This window comes from Poecilia formosa, unplaced genomic scaffold (genome assembly GCF_000485575.1).
Source record: "Poecilia formosa unplaced genomic scaffold, Poecilia_formosa-5.1.2 Scaffold42, whole genome shotgun sequence".
Classification (NCBI taxonomy): domain Eukaryota; kingdom Metazoa; phylum Chordata; class Actinopteri; order Cyprinodontiformes; family Poeciliidae; genus Poecilia; species Poecilia formosa.
Genome location: NW_006799981.1, coordinates 2,122,283 through 2,139,058, shown reverse-complemented (window position 1 = coordinate 2,139,058; position 16,776 = coordinate 2,122,283). Strand labels below are relative to the sequence as shown.

Below are 16,776 nucleotides of genomic sequence, written 5' to 3'. Positions count from 1 at the left end.
TGAAAAGACTCCTGCTTCTGTTCTGTGGTGGTTTTCCCATGGATTTCCCCTCAGCCAATGAAACCAAAGAACCAATGAAACATGTTAGGAACCCGTGGACATCAACATTTATCCTTGTTAACAGAAATTTATTTCAATCGTCAATATTTTTTAGCAGGTTTTGGTAAAATGACTCAGACAACAGATCCAGCTGGATCTTTCCTAATTGCCTGCCTTTTTGAATAAAGCACAAATAAACACAAACAGCTGCGGTGTTTAAACAGGTGTTTTAACTATATGTGCTACTCATTAATCCGTCCTGCCTTGTGGGAGCACAGATTGTCAGAACACCGGAATGTGTCTGCAGTTGTGAGGCGGTCTGAAGGAGTCTGGAGTCAAATTCCTGAACACGTAGGAGCTCCAACACGGCGCATGACGCAGGGCGCATGACGCAGCGCGCAACGGCGACCGACTAACGGATTTACTGATCGATTACCGATCTGACAAGACAAAGTAGATTTCTATTCACTGTTATTTCTCCATATTGGATAGTTCTTTTTGTCCTCCTGCTTTTAATCTCTTGAGGAAACATGACTACAGGAACAGCTTTTCTTTTCCGCCTGTTGAAGCGCAACTGAACCTACTTGTTTGTTTTCAGCAGAGAAGAGAAAAAAAAAGTAAGAATCTGATCTGATCAGCTGTTAATACTTGTATTTAAAAAGCATTTTGAAATGGAAGAATCCCACGTTCACACGATAATTAGAAGGGGAATTAACTGAAAACAGCAGCCCGTGTTTAGTTTCCACAGCGGAAATGAGATCAGTCCGTTCTCCTGGCTCCACTTTTTCTAAAACATGGTGGATGTAACTCTGTTGCTGCAGGATCTGTCATTATCGGACTTCTGAAAACCTTTCATTTTATAGTTATTGATATAATTGAAGAAAAGATGTTTGCCGGACTGATGGGGCTCGACTGTCACCTGAACTCTCTACATCACCGCTGCGAAAGCACTGAAAGTAAGAAACTGCTTTCTTTCTTTTTTTTTTCTTCCGTATAAGGGACCGGTATAATAGAGTGATGTGAAAAAAAGTACGCAAGTCTTTGCTTTATATCTCCAGAACCTACTATTTCACTCACCGAGTGAATGGGTCCGAATATCCCCCAGCTTAATGTAAATAACACAGAAAACAACATTTTGGGGTCAAGATCAACTAGGACCCAGACTGACAAGTCTAAAAGTCTGCTACTAAATGAGTTTATATTGTTTTACAACATGACCAGGGTAATGGATTCATGCCAAAACATGACAGAAAATCTGGTGCATGTCTTTATTTTCATTAGGCTAGATTTCAGCAATAGTATATTTACTTGTCTCTGTGATAAAAATAAATAAGTACCAGGCAGCTGAAAGTCATCATCAGAGTCCTGACCAATGACGATGGCTGTTTTATGTGACTTTGGAGAAATTTTGGTCCAATCTTCTTTGTAGAATTACTTTATTTTTGAGGATTTTTTTTTTTTTTTGCATGATTAGCTTTTCTGAAAGGACTTCAGTCTGGACTTTGAGTAGGCCGCTTTAAAAGCTTATTTTAAAAGTTTTAAAATAATTCACAGGTGGATTTGATGGTATTCTTTGTTTCTTTATTCTGCTGCACAACCTAAATGCCCCGTGACCTCAAGTTATGCCAGTTGTCTTTTGCTTTGCAAACCTTTGAATTTTATTACATTTTATGATTAAATTGCTGTCTTGTCTGCTTCCTGTTGGCTTGTAGGGATGTAGGGATGATGTGGTTTTTCCACATTTTCACTCTTCGTTTCACACCAACCCAAACTGGACTGTTTTTTGCTGTGAAAATGTCAACATTAGTCTCAGGGACCTTTGCACCAGCTCTAAGTGCTCCATGCTTTGGTTTGTGATGGTTTGGCAACCTATGCCATCACTTCTACACCACCAATTGGGATGTAAACAAGCTATATTAGTTGTAATGAAGACAATTTTTCATAAACATGGGTCCTCTTTCTGGTGGTCAATGTCTAAAATAAGTTGGGTTTTGTTTTGCTTCATGTTTCTACACCAAGGAAACAGAAAACCATGAATTAGAAAATACCCAGAATTTGGATTGACTTCAAAAACTAAGTCTGGTTTCCAATCCTGACTGTTACTTGATTACTCTAAATTTCCCTTGACTTTGGTGCATGGATGGTTTCTCTTTGTTGCAACCTATATAAGGTTTTTTTGCTCAATGATTGGAGATAAACATCAGACAATGGATGGATTTTCCTGTTACATTTATTTTAAAGGGACATTTAGGGTACCAATAATTGTCACAGCGCCGATTTTATTGTAGCACCTCTTTTTTTTTTCTCACTGAATAAATTAACTCAAATTAAAGGTTGTATTTTTAAAACTTTTTTAACGTCAAAGATTATGATATTCTTCTTCAGGGTTCTGGTGAACGACTGGTTACACTTTTTAAAATATAAGAAAAAATATTTATCATAACAAGAGATTATATTCCAAAGTGCTGAAACTTCTTCTCAAGCTGTCTTTTATCTGAACACGTTTGATTTTATAAAACAGGGAGCATAAAGCGTCTGCATATGTGTCCACAGCATCAGCTCTGTCACATTATGCTGGTTCATGATCGTCACGGGAATACACAGGAAGTCAGGCATGAAGCCTCACACCCGCAGAGATTTTTAATGCTGGACTTTCACGGGTAATAGTCAAGCTTCCTGTTTATAAAACTGGCAGGTTTTCAGATAGACTCATGGTTTATTTCACTTCCCTTTTCTTCCTGCTGCTCTTCATCACGAATGCCGAGGCGTCGCACATCTGCCAAGCAGCGCTTCTTCTCAGGAGGTTGCTGACATGCAGGACTGCTTGTGCGCTGATCCTGTTCCTCAAATGTTTGTGTTTTTATGAGCTCCTCTGCATTCTTCTGTTGTTTCAGCAGCCAGTAGGGACGCAGTGTTTAACCTGAGGGCCTCTTCTAGCTCCAAAGGTAAATAACTCTGTGACGCTTCGTTTTTCTCAGACTTCGCCAAAGCAAAGAGTTACTGAGGGGATCAATTGTTGCTGCAGATTAGATTTTTAGTTGTTGGATGGTAAGAAAAACAAGCCCCTTGCTTCATACTGAGAGTCTGGACTATTGAGAAATGATTGCTTGGTACAAAAGGGATTCAGGCAATTAAAAAAAGAAAAAGAAAAATTCTGACTTTTTTTCTCGGAATCAGAATTGATTAAGTTGTTTATGCACCACCAGGCAAATCTAATCTTAAAACTCATATCTACCAAATAAATTTTGAACATGTTTCATTGTTGGTAAAGTGCAGGTTTACAAATCTTACAACAAGGGAAAATAGTTATATGATGATTGCTATGATTATTTTTATATTCTAACAACGTAATTGACATACATCTAATCTAAGAATGTTTGGTTATTTAATTAAATTTGGATACAGAATTAGAACTCTGAGGAGAAAAAAAAAATCACAATTGTTTTTCTTTTTTTTTTTTTTTAAATTTCCAGTGGCCTTAATCCTACTCCATATCTGGAGTTGATTAGCCGTTACATTTACAATGCGCCAGTTTGATGCTATGAAGCTTACCAGAAATTAGCTACACTGTAAACTACCAGAAGTGTCGACCTTAACGAGGCCACCGTTAATGTTAATTCAATATTTGGAAGCGTAGCCAACAAGTGAACGTATTACTAAAACTACAGGCAGAGTACAATTTTAGTTTACATCATCGTTGACAATTTCTCCTTCTGTTTTCTGATTGGTCCGGTTGATATTCCACCAGAGAAATCCAAGCCAATGGGAGAAAGCCCAGATGGAGCAGAAAGGAGATGAGAATCAAGCATAGGAAGACAATGACTAGTCTACTTTCTGATAGGATTCCTGGCAAATTATTTTTGCTCACATCCTCACAGGAAGCAGAGAGACATGCCATTGAAAGGCCAAGAAGTTGATGTCCCAACACACATGAACACACACACACAGTCAAACAGAATGAGCCCCTAGGCATTTCCTTCCCTTTTACTGGGAAAAGCGGTCTGTGTGCAACTGAATCATGGCGAGGATACAGTAACACAACCAGCAAGTCCTTCTCCTTTCACCAACCAGGCTCTTTTACTCTCCTGAGGGTTCCCTGTATAACAACAGCGACCACACCAGATGGTGGATGGTGCTGTGGTATTTGGTCCTTATGATGAAGGGTTGGGTTCCTTCAGTCTTTTATGGGACAGAAGCCACATCTACAGATCCACTTTAATGAATGGAGCTGGGTGGAACTTGAGCTTTCGTGTTGCGGTCCCAGTGGACCGGGCGCTCTTACCGAGCCCAACCTGGGCATAAAGAAGGCTGCTTGTTATTACTCTCTGAGCCTGACATCCTAAAGTGGATTCTGTTTATGCCCTCTGCTTCCAGTCACATGGGACGATTGCATCACTGGAAGTCACTGCGGGCTGCAGCTGCTTAGCCCATTTTCTCGTCTTGACACATTGCTGCGAGACATGGAGTCTGTACATTCAGACGACAAACTACAATAACTTCTTTTAGTGTGTGTGAAATGGACAATGCTTATCTGATTCCTCTCTTTGCGGCACAAAAGTGTCAGTGTGCCTCTGTGCTTTTGGTGTGTGTGCATGAGTGGAGGGAGAAAAGTGAGAGTCAGAAGTAGGAAGTGCAGCTGGACACAAAGAGGCTGTTGATTCCCAACGTCTCGGCTTGCCTCTATTGAATCCAACGCATTATATGTCTTAATCAATTTGCATCGCAGCAGGTGTCTAAATGCAAAAACAGAGCTTTCTTTATCATTCTAAAGAAAATTAGGCTCATCGCTCAAATGTGATTGGCCAAGACAACGCTGTCCTATTTACGAAGTGTTTTTAGCTCAACAGAGTTTATTTGAGCTTTTATTAAGACTTCTTTTTTTTGTGTGGGAGTTTGTTTGGTTTTACTTCCCTCATTGATCTGAAGCTGCTCTCAAGTAAGCAAACAAAACAAAACAAACAAAAGTCTGGCCAGCTCTGGGCCTTTTTGTCCCCCTTCATGCTTATAGTATGTGTAACTGTTTTATCTCCAAATTTTACTTCATACCCATGAACAATTTCCTTCTGCTAAACTTCAGTTTTTTGTTGTATATGAACTCAAATCTCAAGTATTCTTTGTTTTCAATCGATTTTTATTATGAGACAGATAATCCCCAAGAAATTTATCTCCTCTTCCTTCTTCCAGTGTTTCTAGTGTCAACTAGAAACAACCAATCAGAGCTAGGAGGCGGGTCTTAACGCTGTCAATCACAATCTCTTCTGGTTATGCTGCCCTTTAGCTATAATAGCCTGTTGTGAATGCTAAGGCTAGTTAGCATGGCAACTGATGACAGCAGATAAACGGGTTTCCTGTAACCTTAAGTTGATTCTCGGCCTTTAGCACATTGAGCAGTGAGTACACGAGGTTGATTGACAGCGCTAAGACCCTCGTCCAGGCTCTGATTGATTGTTTTTGGTGCATTTCCTCAAACGGCAATAATTGCTCAAGGATTAGGCGGAGGAGATCGTTCTTTTCACATATTATTTGTCTCACAACATGATGGCAGTTTTAACAAATTGTTAAAATTTATATATATATATTTTTACAATACTTACAAACTGTAGTTTTAATTATGTAATCAGAAATATTTTCTCTCGAGTTAGATGATTGTTGTTCTGAGCAGAACAAACAGAAGAAGTGTTTTTCACTTGGCCACTCTTTCAAAGAGAGGCGTGTTTTGGTCTAAAATACGACTGTGGTGTTTCCCAACAGCTGGAGCTGAACTGTGGGAAATGTTGCACAGCAGCACAGCTTGTTTTTTTTATTTTTATTCCAGACAGCGATGCAGTGCTGGAAGAGTCCAGTTAAAGTAAAGAACAATGTAATGCTCCAGATCTTCAGTCTTTCGTGCTGCAGTTTTTCCTTCCAGCCCGATGAGCTCACACTTTATCTCCCACATGAACCTACTGCCCAGATTAATGGTTAATCTCTGCATTGACAGGTGGCAAAGTATCTGGGACAGCTGGCAGCTCCGGCCGTAAGAGGCTGCACAGGAGACCAGGGTACATGAGAGGAGAGCAGGCCAGGCTGCAGTGCACTGCTCATGCTCAGGACGAAGAGGAAGACGAAGAAGAGGAGGAGAGCATTGCTTGCATCAGGAATGGAAGATCTGGATGCCATGCTGACCTCACCAAGGCAACCAGAGTTCAACAGTTGAGTCAAGCGCCTACCGTCAAAGTGTCTTTAACGAATGAACTACATCACAAGCCATCAACATGTAGTTCTTCAGAGAGTAAGAATTTGGCCGGCCCTTTAAATGGAGTTCAAACCACATCGAATGAACTCAGTCCAAGCCTCCAGTCTTCATCTGAGGTCGTCTTCAGCTCAAGTTTTAGCTTCATCCAGCAGTCTCTAAACAGCAACCAGAGGACAGACCCTGCCAGGCTGCCGCAGGAACCAGAACCAACAAATCAACCAGCTAATCTAGAGAAAAAAAGAGAGGAAATCATCACCAAATCCAGCCAGGTCCATAAGGAGGAGCGTTCATATGGTGGGAGATGTTGGCGGGACTGTCTGTGGACTGGCAAGGAGGAAATGTCCCACCTTCCAAACTCTGAGTCCCAGTCTCTTGACATAGAGGTCACTTCCTCCCTGTCGGTGGACTCGGACACAGCCTCGGCCTCCTCTGTCACCTCCGGCTACGAGAGCGCGACGCCTGCCTCCGAGCAAGGCTGGGACAGCCTGGTGAAGACGTACGATGGCGTCCTGCAGGACTGCCTCCAGAACAACCGCACTTACACCAAGGTGGGTACGTCACAACGCTCGATGCACTCCAAAAAGTGTATTTGGGCTGCAGTTCATGTTATGGACATTACATTGATCTCTCTTAATTCGTTTGGTTTAGTGATGACAACTTACTTTTTTGTGTTGAATTAACTTAATTTTAACTTAATAATTTTACTTTATTTGAAACAATTTAGTTCAGTGCCGCGTTCGTATCCTACGTCTGATGTTCTGACGTTAGCTTCACCAGGGTCAGATCCTGTATCAACCAGGTGCAGGGGTTAAGGACAACTCGCATAACGAGGCCTTTGACCTCAACGCGGCCGTCACAGGTTCAATTCCCTGCCTGATGACCTTTGCCACATGTCTTCCCACTTTCCTTTCTATCTACTCTCAAATAAAGGCCAAAAATCCCTTAAAAAAAGATTATTTACTGATTTATTTGAAGTACAATAAATTATTTGAGTAGGACTGACCTAAATTTGTCAAGTTGAATAAACTTAAGTTCCGTTTGTTCAAATAAGTCAACTTAATTGACTTATTTGTTACAGATTGAAGCAATTCATTTAAGTTGGTTCAACTATTTTCTTTTTTCAGTGTGTGACAGGGCTCAGGTCTGATTGTATCTAAAATTAAAGAAAGGATTTTTCTTATCTTTTTTATGTAAAAATAAAACTTGTTTTTTGTAACAATCTGCAAGTTTCTGGTTTAATCTTAACCGGATGTTGGACCACTCTTCTTGGGTTGTTTGGTAGAGTCAATCAAAATTGTCTGGTTTCCTAAGGGCCCGGTTTTAAAACACGGTCCATAAAACTCCACTAGGTTTGAGTTTGGCTCTTTGATAGAGACTCAAAGTGAACGTTTCTAAAGCGTAAACAGGGATTTGCTATTTCCAGCAGCAGAAATCTCCAGGAACTTCATCTGTGGCGACTGCTTAAAAAGTTGAACTACAGAATAAGAAACCAATGATACAATTTCTTTGTCCAAAGGTCAGTTTAAGTTAGATTATTTTTTGATTGATCTCTGACGTAAGTATTTGAACTACTTCCGTCAGTTTCACATCGCTTTAGTAACCAAACTGGATTTTGCTTTTAATGTAATGATAAGGTACTTGTGAAAAATCACTTTGGTCACTTAGAGATTTTTCTTAAAGCCTTTCTAAGGATGACTGAATATCATAAACTTAAGGAGATATAAATGTGTACTGGACAATCTCATTCTGTAAATATCCTAAAAATGAGATGTTAAGACATTTAATCGAAATGTGAATTAATCTAATTTCATGTTGATGAAACGTCCAAAACTCTTTGACCGAGTCTCTTTGACATGGCGGTCGCTGCTCTCTCTGACCCGTGGAAACTATTTAAAGAGTTTTGACCCGGTGGACTCACCGCTCTGTCTTCTGTCCCCTCAAAGATCGAGTCCATGATGTTGAAGCTGCAGAGGCTCCAGCAGAAAGCCATTCTGGACGACGACTACGACGCAGGTGAACTTTGAACCAACGTTTTGCTTTAATAAATATTCATTTAATAATACGAATAATCAGGTTGTAGTTGTGGAGGTTTGCTGGTAAGTTGAGTTTGTGTTTTCATATTAAAATTTGTTAAATGAAGGGAGACCTTTGCAAAGTGCTTTTATCTGTTTGTTTTTTAATTACATTGTTTATTCCATGCTGTCTATTAATTTATACAGACACAATTTACAACACAAACCTTTTAAAACGAGAGATGCATGGCACCAGGTTTTGAGATAATCAGATGTGATTTAACAGATTATGACTTGGCAAGATTTCTCCCAGAAAACTTGCTAAGCTCAGTGCAGGGAGCGAGAGGGCAGTCATCCAGCCAGTCGCCATGTTTTTGAGTTAAAAAATGTTTAAAGATGACAGGAAATTTGAAAATATTACTTTATAGTTATGCATTTTTGGAAGACTGGAAGATTATTACCTTAACTCCAACTATAAAGTCTTAAAAAAGGCAATAATTAAAGTTTTATTATATTTTTTAGAAGCAGAGTGAATGCTTTAACAATAGAGCTACATATTAGAGATTAGAATCATGTTCAATAAATTAGACTATGCTTTCGAATGAGGCAGATTAAACTATCAAACTTTATGCATTTATTAAACAGTTTTCATTAAAAGTCCACATTTCTGCTTTGAAAATTATGTTTCTATAAGCCTGATGCAACATTATGATCTTAAATGTCTTGTTTTTCTAAGCTGTAAATGGAAATCATTATATAAATTAACGTGCAAAAACAAATTCATTTGTACAATTTGTTTCGACCAGCGACATAAGTTGTTGAAATAAAAGGCGTTTTACAGTATGAAATGTTAATTTTCTACACTGACATGATATTAATTTCCTCAAAGTTAATTTGCATGTTACGTTTTCAGCTGAGCGCTTTGGGAAGAAGCTGGAGGAGCTCTGCGGGGAGCGCGGCGCTCTCAAACTGGGTTTACCCTCCATGCAGCCCAGCGTCGCCCACTTCCTGGAGAGACTCTCGAAGGTGGTGCACAGCGCCCTCCAGAGGGAGGACTGCGGTCATCGCAGGTCAGTTTACACCAAAATGACCGTCATTTTCCATTTCAGTGGAAATAATGTTGACTGTCGAGAAGTGAAAGGCAGCATTTTGCACTGGTTACAGCTCACTGCACATAACGTAACATTTATTATGTTTTTATTTTCCGTCACACTGTCTTGTTGTCGTTCTTATGCTGTTGTTGTAAACAGAGGAGATCCTGGAAACAATAACCTAAAGCTTATGAAGCATTGTAGCTACTCTGACATGATTACTGTTGAATAATCAGGAATATTATGATTCCTTTTAGGGCTGAAAAACATATCATGATTAGTTATCTGAAATATTACCATGCTAGTGGTGTAACCTTTCCTGTTTTAGCCACAGTTTTCACTTAATGACGTTGTTTATTGTTTTTAAGCAGTCGCGGTGAAAATTTAACAGTGAATTCTGAAAACGGATGTCCTGGGACCTGACTTTTTGTGATTGACGATTTATTATTATTCTTTTGGCAGAGAGGGATCAGAACCGGACTCAGTGGAGCAGTCTGACCCAACGCAGCGGAGGGATCGCTTGATTCAAGAAAAACATCAAGTTGAGGTAAATGCAGTACACAATATTTAATGTTCGTCCTTCCTAGGGTCGGTGGATAAATGAGCCCATCATGGATTCCTGTAATTTTCTGACTTGAACAAACTTATACTAACTTATATTTCAGAGTTTTATCGGTTTTATTGACCGGGTTTATGGATTTACACAAGCAGATATCACTTTATTTACAAATATATACGTTTGACTGACTCTTAGTGCCATCTATTGGCAAATTTCTTTAAATTTTGATTTGCTTTCACTGCTAAATAATACATTTTTCATTAAATAATACTTAATTTAACTGAATCTAAAAACAAGCAGTGGAGCTGATGATTATTCGTGTGCAACGTGTCACCAGGAGGAAATTGAGAAGCTGCAGACGAGGCTGGCGCAGCTGAAGGATCGCAGTCGATACCTGGAGCAGCTGATCCAGCAGGAGGAGCAGCGGGCCGAGGCCGCGGAGCTGGAGGGGTCGGTGGTGCGGAGCTGCACCGTGGCCCAGCTCCGGGACATGAGCCGCACCCTGCAGGACCTCATCTCGTCTGAAAACCGCACACAGATCTCCGTCTCCCCTCCACCTTCAACGCTCAGGTCAGGAACGCAGATGGGAAGAATATTTCTCAGTCTAGCAGCAAATTTTGGTGTGTAGCTTGACATATTTCTAAGGAGAAAAGCTGGAAAAACTGAACATTTTTTTTCAATTTGTTCTGTTACTCTTGTAGGGATTTCAGGAGATGAGATATGCTGTGTGATTTTTAAAGATGTTACTAATGCCCACTGAAGCAACTAATCGATTATTAAAATAATTGCCAACTAATTTAGAAATCAATTAATTGTTAACTGGAGTATATGGACTCAAAAAAAAAGAGTAAACTGTTGAAAAAAAACCAACACCTTCAAAGCAGTAATGATGACAAAACTGTACAAAAAATTTTTCTTCACTCAAAACTTCTCAAATATCAGTTTTAGCTCCACCTGGCTCAAATTCTGTAAATAAAAATGTCCTTTTAAGGGCTTTTTATAGTCTGATTATTAATCACTTAATCAAAAAAAAAAACAGTTAACAGATTAACTTTACACTGTAAATAATCAAACCGAAAGAACTAAGCTTTTCACAAGTTGATGCTAAAAGTATTATTTAGCTGCAAATGGATTCTTTGCCACAAATCATCAAGTTTTCACTAAAGAAATGCTGTCAATGCATTTTAGGCAACAAAATGTTCTTTTTTTTTCTAAAAAAAGAAGTGAAGCATCTGTTTACTTGCATTATTTATGAATTTCTAATATTGTATAGTGTAAGCCTAAGTGGTTAAAATGAAAAATCTGCAGAATGTGCCAATATTTCTGTCTGATTAATCAATGAATTGTCAAAAATAATCAACAGAATAATTGATTGTTAAATAATTGTTAGCTGCATCTCTTCTTTCCAGAAAGCTGATTATTTTCCAATCTTGGGGAAGATTGTCACACCTTTTGCAGGTGCATTAGACACATGCATATTTATTTCTGTTGGTTTCCGGTAGTGCTGGAAAGTGAAACATCTTTCAGTAATAACAACGTCCCAAAACTAAGTGTTTAATTTAACATAAATACATCTGTGGATGGACGCAGAAAGTATCTGTGCTTCAAAAAACGATTTCAGCTATTTAATTAAATGTTCTTAACAAAATAATAAAAGTTGTATTTCAGAATTGCTGAAGTGGAAATACAGTGACCGGAAAATCCTTTTCAAATTTAGTCACATCACAACCACGAAAATGTCAATTTATTGACGTTTGTCTTTTGCTGCAGTTAGCAGGTTTTTCTCCTGGAAGTTTGTAGGACTTGGCGTTGACAGCATCATGCTGTAGCGTTCAGTAACAGAAAATATCATTCAGATATATGCATTTATATAATTTAATGCAGCTTTTAAAAATATAGACTCGCATCAGAACAAAGTTTTTGGATGACTCTTGCTTTTTTCATTAAGCTCAATCAATTATTGTGAAACAGAATAGAATACAATATACCTTATTGATCCCCAAGGGGAAATTTGCTTATTTGTTGATAAGCTACACAATCTAAGGTGTTAAATATTAATAATATAAATATAAATATAACCATAAGAGATAACATTTATAAAATATATATATATCTAAGAGTGATGCAAGTAATTCAATATGACTGAATATAAGTAAATAAATAACAAGCATGCACATACAAATATGTTAATCTAAACATAATCTAATCAGGGGTTAACTGCAGTACAGTTAGTCTGCCTTTAGGGGACACCAGAGAGCCGTGAATGTCGCTGGCAAAACAAGCTGCACTTCTACTTTCCTCTTTGTCTTACAAAATATCTCGCATCTAGAATAGCTTATTTGGAGAATATTTTATGATGTTTTTTCCTCTAACCAAATAAATATTACAGTCAGGTTGATTTTTCCCTCGAGAAAGAGTAAAATTGTGATTATTCTGAGAATCTCACATTGGCATTAAACCAAATCTGAAAAAAGAAATATTTGATAATGTTCTCTATTAAAATAACAATAATAAAACAAAAACCTCAACAACAACAACAACAAAAAAAATCAGCGTTTTGATGGAGGCACAGCAAAAATAAAAGACAGGCAACAGTTGGGTGAGGCTTGAAGAATAATTTATGAGAATGCATTAAGCAGCACCAAGTACTTTATTTTATTTATTTATTTTTATCCAAAGCGTCCTCTGTGCCGCCAGCCTTCTTCCCTCACACCTGCTTGCTCCTGCTTTGAATTTTAATGGTTTTTCTCAGATGCTAATGATTACTTTGCATTTCATCCTCAGAAGTTAATAGCTTGCGAAGCAACCCTGCGGAAAGCCCCTCTGTCTTGACACTCGTTACAAAGACATGTAAATTGTACTTATCGCGTTCTGCTGGTGTGACCCACCACCAGGGCAATAATTTGATACCTGACACATCGCCACCACAAATGCAGCACATTTATCTGATTGAAATCGTGGTTTCCGATTGGATCCCCACACGACTAACTCGGGGCTCTTCTTTTTCACGTTGAGGTATTTCTAATGGCGGCAGATTAGAGTATTCACGAAAAAGTGGTTGTCCAACGGCTGATAATTTTGGAACATCAGCTTGAATAACATGCAAAGGGCACAACAGATTTTTGTGATATGAGGAAGCTGGGACTTCCTCAAGGTGACTGTGTTGTGCTTAATGGATTTTATGCTCCATTTTCCTCATCTTCTAATTAATTTATACCTCTGCCACCACATAATGTCACCTTGCATGTTTGTCCTGTTTGCATGTTTACAGAAGTATAATCTATGTGACCTTTGCCCTTCAGATTTTGAAAGAATCGTGCAAACACTGGATTCAAATGGACGTACCAATGAAAACACACTTATAGGCAGCCGTGGTGAAGATGTGTGAAAATCACACTCATGCACAAAAACAAAAAATTTAGTAAAATTACTTTTGATTGGAAATAAAACGCCCACGATAGAATTTTTTTCTCCACCAAATTAATGAAACCAAATGTTAAAATAATTTTTTCTGGTAATTTTAAGTTCAAGTCATTAAGCTAATAAACAGTCACACAAATTTTAAATCAGCGATCCATGTCTTCCAAATTCCCTGGATTAAAAATGATGTGACACAGCCACTCCTCAAAATGGGAAAGACAAACCATATAAGTTGTGGAATGGCTCCAGTTTAATTTAAAAATTAAAAACAACTACAACTGTGACAACAGACTGGACAAGGACTCAAGTTCGTCTTCCAGGCTTTCACCATTAGAAATGGGAAACCAAACCAATAACTTACATTGGCAACGTCAAATATGAATCCAAAAATACGCACCTCGTCTTTGTTGTTGAACAAATCATACCAGCGGCAGTGATCTTTGTCAAACCCGTTCTTCTCTGAACTGTTGACACTTCTGATGGTCCAATTATCTTTCTTGTCTTAGCATGCTTCAGCTCAACACATCTGATGTCTTGACAATACAGAGTTCAGGCCTAAATCTGACTAAAGCCACATTTGTTAGCTTGAAGAGACGAGGGTTGAGCTTTACAGCCAGACTACAGATGATTCTGGTGTAAAGGAAAGGATGAAAATGCAAAAAAGTACCCTATGTCCACTGTTAAGTACAGTGGAGGAACTGTCATGATGTGGGACTAATTCTCTTTCAAGACTTATTACGGTCTTTAGGATCATAAACTAAATTTAAATCAACCTAAAATTATGCCAAAAATTGTAAACAACAAGTTATTCCCCATATTTCACAGTTTAGATTTATTTAATTTGAAAAGAAAAATATTTATTTGTGTATTTTGTGCAGACTCCAGGAACAGGAACAGGCGCTGAACCTTTCCATGAAGGAAGCTACAGCTAAGGTAAGCCGATTTTCCTTCCATGAGTTAACCAGGATTGACTGAATGTGAATGAAAACCTAATGAATTGTGAGTTAAAATAGACGGCATATGTCTTGTGACAATGTCTGTGTGCTCACAATGTGTACCGATGTCAGAGTTGGGTTTTTTTTATCTGCTCTTTTTGATCTGACAAGGCAGTGATTTCCTCAGTTGTGTGCTGGAGTCAGAAGCAGCAGGATATGCCATTTCGAATAAATTCTCCCCTGATTCACTCTTTCTCTGAAGGAAAAAAGGACTAAAAGTATAAGAAATAAAAATGAGAAAAAAGGAAAAGTTGGAAATCTGGTCAGTATTGAACCTTTGCAACTACGTCACTTCATCTTTCAAGGCGCCATGATGGACGTTGGAAGTGAGGGACGGTGTTATGCCGAGAATTGCAAGCCCCGTCATGGGAACGCGCGTCGCTCTAAACCCTCGCAGATAGATGAGAAAACGGACCGACCGAAGAGACAATTTTTTTAAAAAACTCGTAAAATTATCATGTTTCTTAACCATGAAAGCCCTAAAACGGTGGGTTTTATTTTGCAGATGAATTGAAATAAATACAGTTTTGACACCTTGATTGAGACGTTTGAGTCGAACATTTTAGTCAGTGTCTGATGAGTATGTTTTCCACTAATGGTTTGCATTTCCCCTCTTTTTCTTTTAACACCGTAATAGCTTAACGCATGACAAAACAGAGGCCCATGATGTAGAGAATTTGATATGACCCTTAACTGCTTAGAGGAGATGCATTTTAATTTCTGAGCCTGCCAATATCCGCATCCCCTGTTTATTGTCCTATTGATATGAAACTTATACCAGTAGCTCAGAGAACAAGTGTAATTATGCAGAAAAGGTGAAATCCCTTTTAGCTCTTTGTTTCTCCATGTTAGCACAGCGATGCATTTTTTTGGCAAAGCAAATTATTAGCCTGCCAATATTTGAATGCCTATCTATTTCCCCCAAATATTGTCCTATTGGTATGAAACTTATACCAGCAGTTCATAGAACAAGTGAAGTGTGATTATGTAGAAAATGTAATTTCACTCTTAACTCTTTATTTCTTCAAGTTTGGAGGGGAGAAGAGAGACCAACGTCATGTGCAAAGGATCAGTAGTGGTGCTTCTGTGTGACTATTTGGTAAACTAAAGCAAGCAGAAACTTTGAATGGTTTCAGGACAGGAAGAGGTGTCACACTTCTCTATGTGAAGCGTTTTTCTCCCGTCACACTGTCCTTCAGAAACCCATCATCAAATCGCTGGTTGATGCTGCAGCTGCACTTCAAAGAAACCTAGAAGCTCTTCACAAAGAGACACTTCTACCCCGGTTACCATTGTTGTGTTGGAAATGGAAAGTTTGCTTCTTAAATGAAATATCCATCATGCTGGAAACGGCACACCTGCTGTGACAAAACGATTGCAGGCATGAAAGTAACCCTGGCTTCTCTCCGTTGACTTTTTTATTTTATTTTTTTGCAACAAAAACTGGCAAAGAGCTGCATGTTTTGGAAATTAAATCACAAGTGTTAGAATTTTTACAGTTTGAAAGGCACTCCAAAGTTGTTTCCAGTTTGTAGATTGTGTGAAATTAAATTATTCAAGCCTGTTTTGCCGGATTTCTGTGCGAGGAAAACTCCCGGGAGATGTTTTGCCTTTGAAATACCAATCAGGACGACATTTTCTCAGAAAACTGTGGCAGATTCAGAAAGAAAAGGAGTCGCAATATCCAGTTCGAGGTGTAAAAACAATCCCTTAAAAGAAGGAGGTGCATTGTGGCAACAACACAGTGCTACACCAAATCTTGCCAAATATTTATGGTGTAGTTTCTTAGTACACTTGGAATAAGACCAACTAACTAAAACATAACTTTTCAAACACATATTGGAACTTGTTTTGAATAAATAAATTCTTAAAATTGATGTGAAATACTAGCTCCACTGAATTAAGGAGTTTTTAAAAATGTGTGGCTCTGTTGATTTGGAGGGACTAGAGGGACTTATTGATGTAATCTGGGAGTAAACGGATAAAAACTGCTTTGATTTGATTGCTAAAATAACATTTAAGCACACCAATGTTATCTTGAGGAGTCTAATTATGCGTTCCTCTGAAGCCTAAAGGGTAAAAACTTAAAAAGTTTGGCCCCTAAGCCTTGAGTTTGACACGTATTGTAGGTGATTTGAAGCTCACCAGCAAGCCAAGAGCTATAATTCTAAAAAAAAACAAACTGGTTACGCTCAAAACCTTTCCAGTGTGACTTAATTAAAACAATTCTGCAAACAAGAGTGGATCAAAGTTTCTCCACAGTGACTTTTTGGCACATCCAGGGCAATTACTCCTTCCTCATAATCATAACTTAATAGCTGCATTTTGAGTTTTCTAAGCTAATATTTGTCAGAGGAAATCCGTTTGGGCCTAAATGCTTTTCTGAGCGCCGTATTCGGTCACAGTGAAGCAGAGGTTTAACGGA

The 16,776-nt window shown here is 38.5% G+C and overlaps 1 protein-coding gene across 5 annotated transcripts in view; it reads left to right on the top strand.

The window, feature by feature from the left end:
- The first annotated feature begins 155 nt into the window (after positions 1 to 155).
- disc1 (DISC1 scaffold protein) overlaps positions 156 to 16,776 on the top strand; it is a 52,129-nt gene continuing 35,508 nt past the window's right edge. For 3 of the 5 annotated variants that reach the window (XR_001662044.1, XR_001662045.1, XM_016671211.1), the window contains exons 1-8: positions 156 to 995; positions 2,934 to 2,984; positions 6,020 to 6,822; positions 8,218 to 8,287; positions 9,200 to 9,356; positions 9,840 to 9,924; positions 10,274 to 10,506; positions 14,235 to 14,289. Coding sequence is in view for 3 of the 5 variants with exons in the window: in XM_016671211.1 (XP_016526697.1) it covers positions 926 to 995; positions 2,934 to 2,984; positions 6,020 to 6,822; positions 8,218 to 8,287; positions 9,200 to 9,356; positions 9,840 to 9,924; positions 10,274 to 10,506; positions 14,235 to 14,289 (1,524 nt within the window). In the remaining 2 variants the exon portion in view is untranslated. The remainder of the gene's footprint in view (positions 996 to 2,933; positions 2,985 to 6,019; positions 6,823 to 8,217; positions 8,288 to 9,199; positions 9,357 to 9,839; positions 9,925 to 10,273; positions 10,507 to 14,234; positions 14,290 to 16,776) is intronic. The other 2 variants (XM_016671210.1, XM_007551491.2) reach the window with 2 other exon arrangements.